This window comes from Dama dama, chromosome 12 (genome assembly GCF_033118175.1).
Source record: "Dama dama isolate Ldn47 chromosome 12, ASM3311817v1, whole genome shotgun sequence".
Taxonomy (NCBI): domain Eukaryota; kingdom Metazoa; phylum Chordata; class Mammalia; order Artiodactyla; family Cervidae; genus Dama; species Dama dama.
Genome location: NC_083692.1, coordinates 81,609,299 through 81,627,422, shown reverse-complemented (window position 1 = coordinate 81,627,422; position 18,124 = coordinate 81,609,299). Strand labels below are relative to the sequence as shown.

Below are 18,124 nucleotides of genomic sequence, written 5' to 3'. Positions count from 1 at the left end.
CAACAGGAACCATGTATGGTGGTAGGAATGTAACTACTGCCATCCTCTAGCCCAGCAGGGATGGGACAGAAGAGAAAATACCTCCCACTCTCCAGTCTCTTATCTGTGCCTTCTCCTGGCCACACTGAACTGGAAGCCAGGGCTTCCAGAGTTATCAAGTAGATACAGTTCATTTAACTCAGCCTCTGAAGTCACAAGACCAAGTGCACAGAATCAGTCTGGGAGAGGAAAGTAGATGATGTACAGCCTTGTCGGGAGCCCCTTTGGAGGACTGTCTGTCTCTGGGCTCTCAGTGAACCAGATACACAGGAGTCTGCGGAATTTCATGGCACAAATGCTGGCTGAGATGGAGGGATACCACAGACCTCTAGTTCTAAGTTTGAGAGTATTTTTAAAGATGTGCTACCAAAGGTTCAGCTGGTAAAGAATCTGCCTGCAATGCAGCAGACCTGGGTTTGATCCCTGGGTTAGGAAGATTCCCTGGAGAAGGGAAGGGCTACCCACTCCAGTATTCTGGCCTGGAGAATTCCATGGACTGTATAAGTCATGGGGTCGCAAAGAGTCAGACATGACTGAGTGACTTTCACTCACCAAAAGTAGCAGTTGAGGTTGGGACCACAGGAGGCAGAGTTGGTTGGGGGTGTGATGGGGAGATGTACTGATTAAATGAATGAGAAAGGATTATTTAAAATCAGCATGTCATATTAGCAGAGAGGAAAGGTGGCTTCTAGCCCTGAACTCACCTGGGGTTTTGAGGCTTGTGGCTAATTGTTTAGAGCAAATAGCAAGGTGATCACCATTATATGGTGCTTGATAACAGCCTTCACTCCTGAAGCTGAGGGAATCCTTGATCCTAGGTCACATTCTATTCCTATCTCTGGCCAGCAAGACAGTGCCATAAAGAAAAAAAAAAGGAGATTCTTGAGCAAAAACACAATATGAGTAATAGAACAACTTTAGATGCAGTATCCTAAAAGATCATAAGATGGAGGTATTGCTCCATAAAGAGAGAAAGAAATTCATGTCTGTGTGATTATGCTCAGAGCTGGTCTGTCCAAGGCAAGGATGCATGTATTTAATAACCATAAATCTGTTTGTTTTCAGTATAGAGGTCAAGCACAAGCTACAGGCTAACTGCTGCTAGTAATGACTTTGTCATTTTCTATAGGTTATGTGATGTTTTTAATCTTTCTTTTGCCCAAGTAAAATAGCTTTCAGCAGCTTACATTGTATCACTGCCTCATGATCACTGCCTCTTACAGCTTCCCCTGCCTTTGATTGTAGAAAACTGTTTCTCCCTAAAACCGCTAAAATCATATTTTTCTATGCTAGGACTTTTCTACAAGCTTCTTTTTCAGCATTTCCCATTTATCTATCTTTATGAACTTTTGATTTTACATCTGAATAAACAAAATAACAGAATTCCCTCTTATTTGGGGGAATCTAAAATTCAAAGTAAATAAAAAATAAAGTACTAAAATACTTAGTCTTCAGATTAAGAGGCAGGAAAATGAGTTTGTCATAGGTGCTGTACTCTGTTTTTGAATCTGCGGGTCCTACATTTCGGGTCCCTTTGTTTAAAAGAGTTGTATCAAGTCTTTATAGAGTTTCCCCCTCCTCCTCCCCCAGTGACCTACTTTCCAAATGTTCCATTGACTGTGAAAAAATATGTGAGCTTTTCTTAGTATTTTTCATTTTCTCTCATATCTGAGGCACCTCCCGTTTCAATTGTAGCTGTTTATAGACTTTAGCCCCTCAGAGTTTCTTAGCACATCTCTCTAGAGCCCCCTTACTCAACAGATGAGAACCACCTACCTGAGTGTACCACCATTAGATCTAAAGCCCTTCTGTGTTGGGAACAGTCATTTTCTCCCCCTTCCTCCCATCTGAAACTTATTCTCAGTTTACCTGCTGTATCCCAGTGCCTCCTGCTTTCAGAGACCTTGTCCTTGTGGTTGCCCCTCTGTCAGTACAGCTAACCTCTCGCTCCATTGGCTCCATCCCTCTAGCATTTGACTGTGCTCAGACTTCTTCCATCCTAAGAAACAATTATAACCTTTCCTCTACTGCATGGTCTTTACCACCAACCACAAAGAAACCCTGTCTTTCCCTTCACCACAAGTTTCTTGAACCTGTCCATTCTTTTGCTGCCCACTCATGCTTTAGTCCTTTCTAATCCGAATTCTGCCCCCACTGCTTCACCAAAGTTGCTTTTGCTGAGGTTACTACTGACCTCCATGTTGCGAAAGCCAAAGGAAATTTTTCAGTCCTCATCTTAATCTCTCAACACAGTCAACTACTCCTTCCTTCTTAAAACACTCTCTTCTCTTGTATTCCATGATTGTGTGTTCTTTTTCACAGCTTCTCCAGTCTACTCTGCCATCAGATAAACATTCCTCAGGGCCTGGTCCTGGAGTTACCTGCTCCTGTGGCTTCATTTATTTCTGAATTTCAACTACTCCCATATTTTTATCTCTAGCCAAGGCTTCTCTCTTCTGAGTCTCAGGCTTGCTTCAGTCTCAAACCCAATTGCCTGTTTTATGTTTTATATTTAATGTCTCAGATGGACACTTAGTATGTCCAAAACAATTTATAATTCTTTCTGTCAAACCGACTTCTCCCCAGTGTTACTAAATGGCTTAAGCCAGAGACCTTGGCAATATCCTTTATTCCTCTTGGGTCTTTATTTCTGTCTTTTCCCACATCCATTTTTTTCACCAAGCCTTGTCACTTCTGGTTCCTTAATAACCACCAGATCTCCCTCTCCGCTCCGTTCTCACTGCCCCAGGCCACTGTCAGTCAGGCTGCAGTTGTTGGCAGCTGCATCCTAACGGCCCCCTTGTTTTGTCCCCAACTCCTCAGTCCATTCTTCACATCCCAGTTGGTTTAAACTTTTAACTCAAAACTGATCTCCTTACTCTCCTGCTTAAAACCATTTAGGGATTTCTCTTTACTCACAGAGGCAAGTTCAGACTCTGGTCTCGGCTCTAAAATTCCTTAATGATTTGACCCCAGCCCATCTTGCCAGCATCATTTCATATCATTCTCCCCAGGGTAAAACTTCTTGCCTCTGTTTTTCTTGTTTGTAGTTTCTGATTTTGCCTGAAGCATCTCTCAGAAGGACTGTTTTAAACATTCAGACTGTTTTGACCAATATTAAAATCCTCTTAATTTCGTGCCTAGGAAACGAGCTGCTTGCAAATCAGTGAATGGCTCCCACAAGTATAAAGGGAACTCCAAAGATGTCAAACCCCCAGACCTCTGGATCCATCACGAGAGACTGGAGCTCAAACCCATCGATAAGTCTCCAGATCCAAACCCCATCATGACTGATACACCAATTCCTCGTAATTCTCAAGATATCACACCAGTTGACAATTCCATGGACAGCAATATCCATCAAAGGCGGAATTCATATAGAGGTACAGGTTTTTTCATTTAAACCATTTTCCATTTTGTAAAGTTGCCTTAATTTGGTAATCCCTATAAGAAGTTAGGTTTAGAGAAACATGTATTACCGCAGCAACTTCTGATGAAGAATAGCTAGCCTATTAAGAGACAGAGGTTCTGTACCCAGATGAAACAGTCTTCTCGCTCTCTTAGGTCTCTCATCGCACTTCACCAGCTCAAGATTTGAGACAGCCTAGCACATGTCTGCACATTTCATCCCATCCCTTCACTTGGAGCCCAACTCTCATTGTCGTGTTTGGCATATTCTTGGTCTGCCTGCTCTTCCTCACAGACATGCATTGAAACATGATAGGCAGCGTTGTGTCAACTGCATTGACTCAACAGAGATCCCTGTAATGTGATGATGGTCATTTTCCTCTTTATTTCACTTCCTGCAACACCTTGTCCCTACTATGTTGTCTTTGAGTCCTGAATCTGCCTTCACTTGAAATGTTTTACTGCTGAGGCTGCTCACTGGCCTAGACACATGTTTGTAACCAACCTCCATATTTGATGTCTAGGGCATGAATCAGAGGACAGCATGTCTACACTGGCAGGAAGGCGGGGAATGAGACCAAAAATGATGATGCCCTTTGACTCCCAGCCACCCCAGCGTAAGTTAAAAGCTTCTCTTTTCCCAAGTGCTGCCAATTATCCAGTCATATTGGGGAACAGCTACAAATGATCTCTTTGACTTCACTTGATCCTAATGCAAAAATTAATCTACCAAAGCTTTGGCACCTTGAGAGAAGAAGAATCAAACATTTGCCATATTTTGTGATTAGTATTTATTCTTACTAATAGCCTCTTTAATTTCAATGTAAATAAACTACAAGGCCAATTTTCACAAGTCTCCCAGGCATTAGGGAAGTAACCAGTCTCTTTAAAAGTAGATAAAGTCTCCTCAGGAGAGATGGGGGACAGATTGCTCTAGGCTGGGGCTAAGGATGCCCAGATGTCACAGTGTTCCTTAGGTTTCCCAACACATGATCAGTGTTGATAGGCATTGCAGAGTTTTTTTTTTAATCAATAGACTTTATATTTTAGAGGAGTTTCAGGTAGACAGCATGGAGTTTCTGTTTTTATAGCAATATTTTTCAACTTTATTTGACCTGTGCCTCACTTAGATAGGCATAAAAGTTGCCCAGCCTCCTGTAGTATTTGAAACTCAAGTATATTATCATGATTAAAAACCAAAATGCAATGGGACAAGCAAATTACATTTGTACACTAGTGTTTCTTCTCCCTTGTTACTGTTTTCAAGGTGAGGAAGCCTTTCAGATGAACTGGCACAATGGGGCTTCCAGCGGAGGGTCCTCTGAGCCATTCTAAAGAGATAAGCAGCCACCTGCCTACCAGTACCAAATCCAAGTTTAAGAAACTATTTAATCTTGAAATTTGCTCTGGGCTGAATAGTAGGTTAGCAGACATTAATACTGTCAGTCATTGTGTTAGTTGCTCAGTTGTGTCCTACTCTCTCCAATCCCACAGACTGTAGCCCACCAGGCTTCTCTGTCCATGGGATTCTCCAGGCAAGAATGCTGGAGTGGATTGCCATTCGTGTCTCCAGAGGATCTTCCTGACCAGGGATTGAACCCTGGTCTCCTGCATTGCAGGCAGATTCTTTACCATTTGAGTGTCAGACCTAGATTTAAATCCTGAAGAATCACTTTTCAATTTAACCTAAATGAGCTTTGGGATTTTTTATTCATTTCTTAAAAGATGCCCCATTTCAGGACTGTCAGCCATGTCTGTCCACAAGTGACAGAAATTCTAAACAATCACAGATATCCTGACACAGAAGATGGCACTGTATAGATGGAAACCAGTGGGATCCCTGAGAATGTCATGTCGGCCCACATGCTGTCACTCGCACACGATTCTGAGAATCCGCTTTGGAAGAATGAAAAACTGATTTACTAATAGCTCATTTCTGCACAAAGTACTTTTTGCTTAGGGTCCATGATAAGAAGAGGGGCCTATACTTGAACGTGTGCAAGGAAAACTGGTTTTCCTCTCATCAGACATGCCCTGGACAAGGTCCCCAGGTTTAGAAATGTCCAAAAAGAGTGAAAGTGTTAGTCACTCAGTCGTGTACGACTCTGCGACCCCATAGACTGTAGTCTCCCAGGCTCCTCTGTCCATGGGATTTTCTAGGCAAGAATACTGCAGTAGTTAGCCATTTCCTTCTCCAGGGAATCTTCCCAACCCAGGGATCGAACCCGGGTCACCCACACTGCAGGCAGATTCTTTACTATCTGAGCCACCAGGGAAACCTCCAAAAAGAGTAGACTAGTTCATTCCAGTTACTTTTGATTTATAAGAAGATGGTAGCTTGACTACTTGATTGTTTTATATAAGTTCTTGCCTGAACTTGCTTATTTTTAAAACTTGTAAAGTTTGACTATCTCTATTCCTAGATTTGTTACTTTTAAATATGTTACAGAGAAAAGATAAGCTGTACTAGGTGACAGCATTCCTGGTCTTTTTTTTTTTTTTTTTTTTGGTGGTGAGGAGGAGTATGTATAAATATACAGTGTTATTTCATTTGTGCCCCAGCAGCTGAGTGACTGAATTCTTTAATTCAAGAATCTGATACAAGTGCCCAGATATACTTGAGATCGGGCTTGAGATATGCTTTTCGCCACATGGCTTCAGTCCTTTTTTACAAGCCGGGATTCCCTGGAGGCTGCATCCCCCATCCACCTACCGTGGCTGTAAATGTCTGAGCACTGCTGGGAATGGCTTAGTGGCGGTGGGATGAGGTTCCATCGAAGGCCTTGCACAGAAGCAGTGGATTCTGATTCAACTAATAGCTGATGCTTGCCAACTATATTCCAGATAGGCACTGTCACATTCTTTTATTTATTTTTTTGTTTACTTAATTTGGAAAAACTGACAAAGTTTTTTTTTTTTTTTAATCAGCTTTGTTTTACTTTTGTGAGAGTCTGTATACCTAAAACACTTTCAAGTTGCACTTCCTGGGTAAAAGTCAGGAGTCCTTCCCCCTCACCCTATCCTTAATTGTGAGAAACACTGATTCTGAAACACCCCACTTCTGAAAACTTCCTGTCTTCCCATGGAGGAGATGCTAACTGCCCAGCTGCCCTGAGACCTCTCCTCAGCCAGCTTTTGTATTTTATTCCCGGGGACCGCCTTCACTTTCTGGTCCCCGAGAGCAGGGAAAGCCCCTGATTAGTTTCCCGGGCCTTGAGGAGGGGAGGGGGTGGCCCTGCTCCAGGGTCCCTGGCTGGTTGAGCCACCTGCTTGCTTGCACGTGGTGAGGAGAATGCTGCCGAACGAAGGACCTCTGTTGTATTGCCTGGGGTTTTCTTCACCTGAGTAGTGTTGAGTGGCCCCCCACCTACCGCCGAAGATCAGGGAAACTCTTGGTGACCTGACATTTTAATAGCATCCAAGGGCTAATTGAGTTTTATCACAAAGTTTTTGAAGTCCTTGCTTAAAGGGAAGTGGGGGTGGGCAGGAAAGATCCCACTTGTTTCTGATCAACCCTACCTGTTTGCCTATTTCGGGAATCTAGAGCTGGTTATCTTGATGGCAGGCTATAGTCCATGGAGTCGCAAGAGTCAGATATGACTTAGTAATTACACCACCACCACCACCATCTTGATGTTAAACTTTCTGCTTCCACAGCTACTCTAAGGGAGTACCTAAGAAAAGTTTGTACCTCAGCTGTGCTTCTGATTTTGTTTTTCCATCTCTAGGATCGATAAGGGCGCTCATTAAAGAAGCACTTTGTCTTCATAGAAAGTTTTATGTGGAATATCTGTGTGAAAATGTGGATTCATTTGCTAAATGCAGCAAATTGAATTCCTTAGCCAGAAGGAAAGAGGGAATTTAGAAAAAATCCATTTATATTTTAAAATGTGAGTAGATATGGCTAAGGTCCCAGCCTGGAAGCAGGAAGAGATGGTGCCCTAGGCCTGTCTTTCATGCTTCTAGTACTAGATTGGACCTTAACAGTTCATTTCCATTTGCATTCATTTTAAGATATGAAAACTGATTAAACAGCCACTTATTCATTCAGCCCAAATACCTATTTCATGCTTCACTCAGCAAGTAAGAAAAGACAGAATGAATTAGGAATATACTCGAAGGAAAAGGGACTTCTATCTTTATAAGCAGGAGAAAAAAATTATAGATACCGAAACCATCATTTGTTGGCTTATGGGTTTATACTTTGTGACATATTCAAGTAGGTATTTTTAATAACTCATGTAATCCATGTTTACTGTAGAATTGGAAAATAAAGATAAACCAAAAGGAATTAAAAAAAAAAAATCTTCACCACTCTTCCCTACAAGATAATGTGTTAACATTTTAGTAAAAATTCTCAGGCTTTTTTCTTTCTGTGTATATGTAGAGACATATGCATAAGAGTGTGTTGATTTTTTTTAAGACAAATGTAGAACCCATGGCTAATTGTCCAAACCCGTGGCTAATTGCCTAAGCTGCCACCAGAAAACCAGGGAATGGTGGTACTACGTGGGCAGGGGGTGTGGGGTAACTGCTTTTGAACTGTGATGTATGTGTGTCTGTGCAAGCATGTTAAGCATTTCTCTGTCTTGTGTTCATTCACAGCTGTGATTAGTGCCCATCCCATCCATTCCCTCGATAACCCTCACCATCATTTCCACTCCAGCAGCCTCGCTTCTCCAGCTCGCAGTCATCTCTACCACCCGGGCAGCTCATGGCCCATTGGCACATCCATGTCCCTTTCAGACAGGGCCAATTCCACAGGTGAGAGATGAGGATGGAGCCCCAGGTTGAAAGCATTCTGAAAGAGTTGGCAAGCTGCACAGGGGAGGACCTGCCCCACTTAGAAGGATTTGGAGTTTTTGTCAGTGTTATCTGTCTATCGTAACATTTCTGTTACTGACTCAAGTTTTTTTCTGTTAAATTCACTTCATTTTTCTCCCAGAGTTTAAAGAGCTCAAGGCAAGGTGTCGTTTTAGTAAGAAACATAACTCTAATCACACAGCCATGTCTTGTTCCATCCACTTGCATCTTAATTCCATCATATTTTCAGTTTGTTTAATCCTTCAATTTGAAAGGAAAATGTAATCTGGATGATTTTTAGACACTAGAGGTTGCCTTTACCTAATGGTGGAAGGGTTCTTAGGGCAACCATAAGGTACTTCTAATGTGAGCTCATAATTACATGTATCTGCTGTGAACCAAAGTAAGAGCAACACCTGGGGGCAACAGGGCGAGCGGCCACGTTGACGTTACGCAGATTGTAAACCTCAGGTTGCCTAGTGGAGTGAGATTAAAAAGGGCTCCCAAGCATAGATCATCTCTAGAAATAGATGGGACATTAGCCTAACAATCTGCAGTGTATGTAAAGATACACAGTTCTAGACCACCGTGTCTCAGTTTGAAAATCTTAAGAAGCAGCTTTATCAGTTTTAAGGTGCTAAAAAAAAAAAAACTTCTCATATATACAGTATACTCTTTTTCCATCATTTGAAACTTGAAACTTGTCTTTTAATAGTTACAGATGAAAAAAAAGAAAAAAGAAAAAAAAAAATAGTTACAGATGTTACTAGTAGAGCTGAGTTTTGTTAGTTCTAGAAAATGGGGCAATTTCACATGAATCCCATTTTTAAAAGAACTTCAAAACATCATGCTTAGAAGCTTGGGTTGCCAGTAACATCCCTTCCTCCTCTGAGTTTTGGTCAATAATAAACATACACAAAGCATCAGTGGAGATCCAAGCTTACTAAGACATGCCTGATAACTCCCGAAGTTATCTGGTCCCAAACCCTTACTTTGTTTGGAGAATGCTGCTTGAACTCATCTCTGAAATTGGCATTTCCCTCCCTCCAGTCCAGGTGTGGTTTCTTGCCTTTAGGGAAAGACAGCCTGCAGGAGGCTGTATGGAGAACCAGACTCTGCCTCACAGACGTAATCTCAGAGCCCTCCAGACCTGCTCTTATAAAGAGGCTTTTGTGTCCTGACTGTATTTCTCCATTTTTAAGGCAGAAAGATCTCACCCACTGGGATAGGAGCATACCTAACCGTGTGGCAGGGTCTTCCCAGGGGGTCAGCCCCCTGCCTCCTCCCTCCTGGACAAGAAGGAGGTTGAAGTTTGGCAGGAAGCAGAGAGCTCCCACCCACCCCTCACCCAAGGGGTCAGTGTTGATAAAAGTTTGGGTTCTGTATGTATTTAGGCAGAAAGCGAAAAGGGGAGAAAGTAGTGATTTCCTCCACTAAAGGGTTCTTTGTTTTAATGACCAGAGGGGTTAAAAGAAGGTAAAACTTCTAATGGAGCCTCTGAAGATGGATTTGAAATGTAGAGCAGGTGTCTAGAGTGATCAGAGCTCTACTACCGTTGTATTTCCCTGTCTCTAGACCCCAGTGTTGCCACAGCCCATCTTGGGCCGGGTGATCTGCCTAGAGGGCGTTTTCTGTCTTTTCCTTGGATGTTTACTTTTGTCATTACCACCTGATGCAGAAAACACACTTTCCACTTGTCCAGGTGCTCAGCCACTGTGCACTTTGTGTCTTAGACAACTCTGAGAGCTCCATCAGGAGGTAGAAATTCTAGTTACAGTATCGTTTCCCTCGTGAGCAGGGGGTGTTGCACAGTTTCAGGGTGCCATGCCCTCTGGAGTTGCACTGCGCTCTGCTGCATGTAGGCAGGCCTCTTCTCCTTTTTCACCTTTCCCACCATCTCTGGCCCTCAGAAGCTTATACATCAAAGTAAGGCAGTTGAGGCAGCCATGGTACGGCTGTGTGCCTGAGCTGTCCTAACATAGCTACCAGTACATGGTCAGGGCAAGAGCCTCATCCTTTCTCTCTCCTCATCCTTGTTACCCTTGTTAATCAGCTTCCACCCAGCCCAGGATCACAGAGAGTGGGACCAGCAGCTCCCCAGGTGAGGTGATAGCTGACCTGAGCAGGCAAGAGAAATGAGACCCTCAGCGCAGCCCTGGAAAGGACGAGAAGTGACCTAGGCATGGGAGGTTAAGTTAGCCAGGCTTTCGCCACTCGGGGAAGGTGTATGAGTCCCTTATTGCTGGATCCCAAGGCCAGACCTTTGAGTAGCACTCTTGACTGCCATGGCCCATCTCCTGAGAGCCCAAGGGAACAGATTCATGGCTGCCTCAGCAACAAAGGCTGGGAGAGGTTGGATTTCAGCAGGTTGCTCATGGATTACTACTTAAAAGGGTTAATTTTCCTTGATAAGGTTGAGGACTCTAGGAGTCAAAGAAGGCCTTCCTTCAGGCTGCCTGGTGTCCTCTAGGCCCCTCCTTAGGGTGGGGATGTTGGTCTGCACCAGCTCACACTGTGTGAAAAGCCTTCCTCATATGGTCGCCCTGGGAATTGGTGCTGCTTCTGCCCCTGCAGCATCGAGGGACATATGGACTGGGCTTGGAAGAGCAGGTAGTGTTCAGTGGATGGAGCCTGGGTTTAGGACTCAGGGGCCAGGATTCGGAATTCTGCCCATCAGTTCTGTGTCCTTGGGCCATTCTTAAGCTCCCAGCATCTGATGTGTTACTGTGAGGATTGAATGAGCTAATGAGTATAAAGCACTTAAGCACCTGATAATCTACAAAGAAAAAACCTTATCAATCATTCAAACCCTGTGTTCAGCACTTTTTATTCATCTTTCTAATTAATCCTCAGTAAATTATGTGTTAGGGTTAGCATTATTCTCCCTATTTTTATAGGTGAAGAAACAGATTTGGTTACTGCCAAGTTCACTCAGCTCATAGGAAGAGATTAGGATTCAGGTCTGTCTGACTCCAGAGCCAGTGCTTTTTCTACCCCACCATGCTGCCTTCCAGAACAACTCTAATGCCTCTTCACTTATTTTGAGATTTTTGTCATGTTTTTCCTGAGCTGCCCCTTCTTCAGGCTGATATACCCCTCTTTTTTCCTCTGGACGCCCAAACACCTCATGGCATTATCTTAAAGCCACTGGCAGACCTTTGGACTTTTCGGCTGTCCAGGCCTCACTTGAGCTGTGGGGCTCTGGCTCTGGGGAGGCTGTGCAGTTGCCAGAAGGGGTGCGGGCCTGTGGCACGGCCTCTCCTGCAGGGACCACCAGGCCTCAGGGCAAAGCTGCTTCTCGTCAGATACCCAGGTGGCCTTGGTGATGTGTTGTCTGTGAAAGGCTAGTCTCGGAAGCTGTCAATCAGTGAATAAAATTTTAAATTTTCTTGCTTACATCTTAACAGACACCATATCAGGAACCTTTATGTGTGCTCCATAGTGAGTACTGAGAAGAGCTTTAAATCTGTAAAAGTGTGACCACTTAGTTGTGTAGGTGAAAAAAGTCCAGCATCTGGTTGACAAATTTTGGGGGGACTCTGAAATTAGACCATTCTTATTTAGCCTTGGCAGCAATGCCAATCTGTGTTCCCTTGAACTAGCATTGACCCAAAGTGCTCATTGAGCCAGTTTCAGGGGCCCTTAGCAGTAGGTAGTGAGAACCCCAGAATGCGCATATGTTCAGTGGTAAAATAAATGCTAACATTTAGACTTTCCTGCTGTAGAATCTGTTCGAAACACCCCAAGCACTGACACCATGCCAGCCTCCTCGTCTCAAACATGCTGTACTGATCACCAGGATCCTGAAGGTGCTACCAGCTCCTCTTACTTGGCCAGCTCCCAAGAGGAAGATTCAGGCCAGAGTCTCCCTACAGCCCACGTTCGCCCTTCCCACCCACTGAAGAGCTTTGCTGTGCCCGCGATCCCGCCGCCCGGGCCTCCCACCTACGATTCAGCGTTGCCAAGCACACCGTTACTCTCCCAGCAAGGTGAGCAAGGAAGGCAGCACCGCTCGAGGGGCCCTGTGGCTCTGGCTCAAGACCCCAGTCGCCACTTCTTTGCAGAATAACAACGCTAATGTCCTCCAAGCAGATCCTTATCCTCTCAGGGAGGATATGGGCTCGTCCTTCGGGAACATACATAAACAAGAGAATAATTTGGCAGGGAGCAAAGGCTGACTTTCTGAAGTATGTTTTGTGTGCAGGACGCTTGGTAGACTCCAGTGGCGTGAGTATGAACAACAGATCTGGGCCTCCCAGAACTGCCTCACTCCATAGAATTCCTGCCAACTGGAGAAGGATTAGGGAGTCCAAAACTTGGAAGCAAGGAAAAAACCAAGGTTGCAGAAATAACCCTGCAGAAGGGTTATTAACTCTTCCAAGTTCACACAGCTCAACAAAGGTCCTCTCACCTTAAAGGCATGCTTTTTTGCCTCCTACTGTTTCACATAAATTTCTCTCTTATGATGGTTTGTTTCAGAATAAGTCACTGGTTGTCAAGCTTTTGGTCTCAGGACCCTTTTTAACTCTTAAAAGCTGTTGAAGCTGCAAAAGAACTTTTTCTTCACATGAGTTATCCCTGTCATTATTCACTATATTAGAAATCAAAACAGATTTTAAAACTATTTTATTCATATAAAAATAGCAATAAATCTGTCATGTTAAGGTAAATAACTTATTTTCATGAGAAATAACTTTCAAAATAAAAATACAGCGAGAAGAGTAGCAGTCTTAGACTTCTGCAGCTCTCTTTAATTTCTGGCTTAATAGAAGACAGCCAGGTTCTCATACCTGCTTCTGCATTTGATCTGTTGCAGTGTGTTGTTTTGGTCAAAGAAAATCTGGCCTCACAGATATGTAGTTAGAAAGGAAAGATTATTTATATAAACTTTTCAGACTGCTGTGGGTATTCTTCTTTGACACTGCAGCAAAACTCAGCAAACTGTGATTTCTTAGAGATTTGTTTGTCATGTGGAATCCAAAAGCATATAATTATTCATACTCTTTGTCACGTTAAATCCATCTATACTGCACTTTGAATGCATGATACTAAACACCACATGTTGGTCATTTGGAAAGTATTGGTTCACTAACTTATACAGATCCTCCAAATCTTGATACATTTTGTTAAATAGCCTGTAAAAACACATTCATTAATATCATCAAAGTCTGTAAGTATTGGGAAGCCCTCAAGCTTATGGTTGCAGATACAAGTTTTTCACAATTCTGATTTTTCATTTTAAACTTAAATTTTATCATTGGAAATAAATGCTGTCCATTGTCTTCCCTAAAGTGACTGACAGACTTCATTCACTTTATAGAAAATGTCTGCCAAATGCTCAAGTCTAAATAACGTGTGTGTCAGTCTTTCTTTGAACGATTAATAACATTGTTGTTTTGTAATGAAAGCACCAGTTCAGCTCACAACTCAATTACAAGTGCCTTTCAAAGACAGCCATCATGCTTTGGTGTGCAGTAGTATTTTACCCGTATTTCCGTTTTAGAATATTTAAAAGATGTGTAATCAACTTCATAAGATAACTTTTTCTACATTAATTACACTGGCTCTCTTTTAAACTTGGCAAGTGTGCATGTTCATGAATGAGTTTATAGCGTGGTGCCAATACCTAATTTGTGCTGAGGCTCCAGCGTTTTTTCCCACTATTGCTTTTGTACCATCAGTGGAAGGGCAAATGTGTTTTGGTTTTATTATGAAGAGTTTTGACCTCCCAGACATTGTGTGAGGGGCCCTGGAACTGCTACACTGTGAGAACCAGTGGTCTAAGAGATGAGTTTTTAAAGCCACGCAGAACATCTTCTCTGGCCTCTTGGATGCCCTGCTCTCTCCCTCCTTCCATCCTGTTCAGTCCCTTTTCAGAGCAGGAGCTCTGTGCTGGGTGTGTGTGCACCCCTCACCCTGAGCAGCGTCCGGACCTCACAAATGTGAGGATCAGGGCAGCAGGCTCAGACACACCCCTGATGGTGCCGCCTTTCCCCCTGCAGCTCTGAATCACCACATTCACGCCGTGAAGACGGCCTCCATCGGGACTTTAGGAAGGAGCCGGCCTCCTATGCCAGTGGTGGTCCCCAGTGCCCCTGAAGTGCAGGAGACCACAAGGATGCTGGAAGACTCCGAGAGCGTGAGTCCCCGTGTCGGCCTGGGGCGCGGGGCCGGCTCGCTCAGTCCACCGGCGGGCACTCGGCTGCTCCCCTGAGCCTGGGCTGTGCTGCAGGCCCGATCTGCTTGGATTGGCTTGTCACACCGGCCTTCCTTTCAACTCTGGCCTGTCTCTCTGATCTTCTTGTCTTGGTTTGAACCATCCACATGTTCTTTTACCCCCAGCCCCTGTTTGTGATCTTTCCTGAGCAGGATGCTGTAGAGGAAGTTGCCTGAGTGATTGCTCTCAAAATAAAATCGGCAGAGTCTCTCCTTGATCTTTCACTCCCACATTCCAATAGATATGCTCTACCTCTGCCTTTCCTGGCACAGGACTCTCTTAGGAGGAGAGCTTGGGGCCCAGAGATCCAGGGGTTACACCAGCTGTGTTGGCTCCGACAGAGACTAGAAGGGGCAAGCGGTGGGGCCTGTGAGGTCCTTGTGACCCTGGCAGCACGAGTTGGAGGAAAGGCATTTTGTGATGGAAAGAAATGAGTGGTTGCTGGCCTGGGCCCATCCTGCAGCCTCTGACTCTGCCGGGCTGGCAGGGACATGGGTAGTCCAGTCTGCCCAGCAGTTTTCTCACTCATCCCTCGACACGGTGACCTCTTTCCGTGGGCCCTCCTTCTGGACGGCTGTTTGGAGCGTGCCCGGTAACACTGTTCTCTTTTCCGTAGAGCTATGAGCCAGATGAGCTGACCAAAGAGATGGCCCACCTGGAAGGACTGATGAAGGACCTAAACGCCATCACGACAGCGTGACCACCTTGACCGGGACGTGACTCCCGGCCCGAGTCTAGAAGTCTTGGGACTTAGCCTTGAAATCAAGGAGTTGTACAGAGCACCAGAGGACAGCACTTGAGAACACAGAGTGAGCAGGCCGCCCGGCCAGCGCCCCCGCGTGGGGCCGGCTCCAGGCCTGGCCACCTGCCTTCTCCCAGTCAGCCTGGAAGACGCCCGTGTTGAGGCAGCTTCCCTTTGCCTGCCGATACCCTGCAGGACTGGGCACCATGGGCCAAAATGTTGTGTCCAGGGAAGAGGCAAGCAGTGCAACCTATGTTTGACTTGGTGGGCAGGCCGTGTCTTCATGCTGCGACGGCATCGCCTTTATGGAGTGTAGACATTGGCATTTCTGTACAATTTTATTTGTGTTCTATTTTATTTTACCTTCAAAAGAAAAACACTATCAAAACCAAGGAAGTCCGTGGTGTTCTCCACAAGTGGTTGACATTTGACTGCTTGTTTGATTTATGTATGGAAAGTCATTGACAGTGTGGGTTGTTCCAGGGGTTGGTTTGTTTTTGTTTTTGTTTTTATTTTTGATTCTGAGTCATTGCATCCTCTACCAGCTGTTAATCCATCACTTTGAAGGGGGGAGGAAATATTGCATTGCTGTTTGTAAGCTTTTTTATTATTTTTTTATAATTATTAAAGGCCTGACTTTCTCCTCTCATCACTGTGAGATTACAGATCTATCTGAATGAAATGTAACATTGAAAAGACTTGTTTGTTGGTTTCTGTGCAGTTTCAGTATTGGGGTGGGGGCGGGCTGGGAGGGTTGGGAATTGGAAATGGAGGGGCTGCTGAGATCCTGTGAATGTTTCAGTCATTGTACTTTCTTCCAGAAGCCTGCAGAGAACGGAAGCATCTTCTTTATTGTCCTGGCATGTCCATCTCTATTGTCACTAAGTTGCAACTGGAGTTTCATTTGGATCTAGTAAAAAAAAGTTCTTCTGTGCAATAGGTGGGTTCAAGGATGTAGCTGCCCTGGTGTCTTGGTAATATCCTGATAATAACATCCACACTGAGTCGTCAGACATCATATTACAAGAGTGATGCAGTTCAGGGCAGAAGCCTGGCACGTTCCTGGGAAATCAGAGAAGAGGATGGACCCCCGTCCTGCTGTTAACCCTCTGACCTTGAAGAAGTCAAATGTTAAGGTGGGCTCTTTGTTCCCACACAAGACTCCTTGCTTCTCCCTAGTTCCTGTCCTTGGTCAGTCCAGCAGTCCAGCCCTCATTTCTACGTCTCGGAGCCCCTGTGGAGAAGGCGTTAGCAAGAATGAAGCAGGCAGGGGCTGCAGCACCAGTGAGGCTCCCAGTTCTTTCTGAACACTGTCCCATAAGCAGCAGGGGACCAGGAGAGCGCCCCCCGCCGCCCCCCCCCCCAGCAGCTCAGCTAAGCCCCTGATTCAAACAAGGCGACAGGAGGTCTCTGAGGGGCCCTGAGAGGCCAGCCATGCGAGAAGCCTCTGTCTTTTACAGGTGGGTCTCATGTGCTGCTTCTTTAAAAGGAAAGGAGCTGAGTTTTTTTTTATATATTAAGAATATATGAAGAAAAAATACAGGACTGACCCTCAGGCATCTTCCCTGACTCCCCAGCAAACCCTAGAAGAGTGTGTCAGGCAGATGGAGCTGTGGTTTGGTAGCCAAGAACTGTCGTCTCAGTGTCTGAGACCACCAGGGGGCGCTCAGCCTGCGGCAGGCAGGAGCCCCACTTGCCTTTCTACATTGGTCATTTCCCCCGCTTAGGTCTCATTGCACATTGGCTCTTCTAGGAGATAAACTCTCTGTTTCTTGATTGGGGGCAATGAAAAGAGCAGTGCTGGACCCTCTGCTGCCCTGCTAGCCGGTCATGGAGGATAGTGCCAGGCAGGATTCTGGAAACCCAGTGCACTTCAGCTGATCCTGAAAAAGGCACTCTGGACACCAGGAGCGCTAGATTCCCCAGAAACTGTCTTACCTTTTGCCCAAAGAGACATGCTCGGTATTCGGGGCATTCCCTCCCACGAACCCTGATACTTCTGTTACCTCAGGGCCTTGGTACCTGCATACTGCCACAGAACTGGGGCGGGGGGAGGGACCTATTTTTAAATAAATAACTGTTCAAAGTTGGGGGATTTTTTTAAAAGTAAGAAATAGGAAAGCTATTCTGTATTGCACCTTTTCACAATTTAATACATTTTCTTACATTTTCCTGTGATTTTTGAAATTAAACCATTGTGTGTCTTGTCATGTCCTAGTTGAGCTGCTGGCCAGCAGCTTCCTTCAGGAAGATTTGGAACAAACGTGTCTGTTGCCTTGTCGCCTGCTGGAGGGGGGCCTGGAGGGCTGCTGGGAACTAGTTTCTGTACACACTTGTTTGGCCTTTTCTGTAGTTGATGCTGTAAACTCTATGGCTTTTTGAAAAACAGTTTCATGTTTTTATTTAGTATTGGAAATCCAATACACTTTTTTAATTCAATCAAACTGTGGTCTGGACAAAGAGTTATTTTCCTTTTTCCTTAGGGAAACAGAACTTGCAGAGGTGGGGAATCCCATTTCCCCGCCTCAAGGGGACTTCACCATTGCCCTCGTCGCCATAAAGGCAGGAGTGCTCAGGGGCACATAGGATGGTGTGGTGGGGGAAGCTAGGTGGTGAGCCCAGCTGGTGAGTGCACCAGCCCCAGAGATGAGCCCTGTTCCCACCCACGTTGCTCCCCTGCAGGGACAGAGTCTGAGGGATTGAAGGTCATACCTGTCAGAAAGAGACAGGTGACCCCAGCAGGAAAGCACAGCCAAGTCCCTGATGTGGCAACGTCTGGGGAAGCAGCTTGGTCTGTGTTGGTGCACAGACTGGCCCCACACTCAGCCTGGGCCTTCCTGACCCCACCCGCACCTCACAGCAGTGTGTGATGGCAGAGCCCCACAGCAGGTGTCTGCAAGGAGCCCTGCCTGGCC

General features: G+C 45.1%; 1 protein-coding gene across 5 annotated transcripts in view; it reads left to right on the top strand.

The window, feature by feature from the left end:
• The window catches only part of NEO1 (neogenin 1), a 225,153-nt gene extending 207,500 nt beyond the window's left edge, over window positions 1-17,653 (top strand). For 3 of the 5 annotated variants that reach the window (XM_061157911.1, XM_061157909.1, XM_061157910.1), the window contains exons 23-28: window positions 3,184-3,422; window positions 3,972-4,064; window positions 8,053-8,211; window positions 11,976-12,239; window positions 14,253-14,389; window positions 15,084-17,653. In XM_061157911.1, coding sequence (XP_061013894.1) covers window positions 3,184-3,422; window positions 3,972-4,064; window positions 8,053-8,211; window positions 11,976-12,239; window positions 14,253-14,389; window positions 15,084-15,167 — 976 coding nt within the window. In that variant the 3' untranslated portion in view covers window positions 15,168-17,653. The remainder of the gene's footprint in view (window positions 1-3,183; window positions 3,423-3,971; window positions 4,065-8,052; window positions 8,212-11,975; window positions 12,240-14,252; window positions 14,390-15,083) is intronic. The other 2 variants (XM_061157913.1, XM_061157912.1) reach the window with 1 other exon arrangement.
• The last annotated feature ends 471 nt before the right edge of the window (window positions 17,654-18,124 follow it).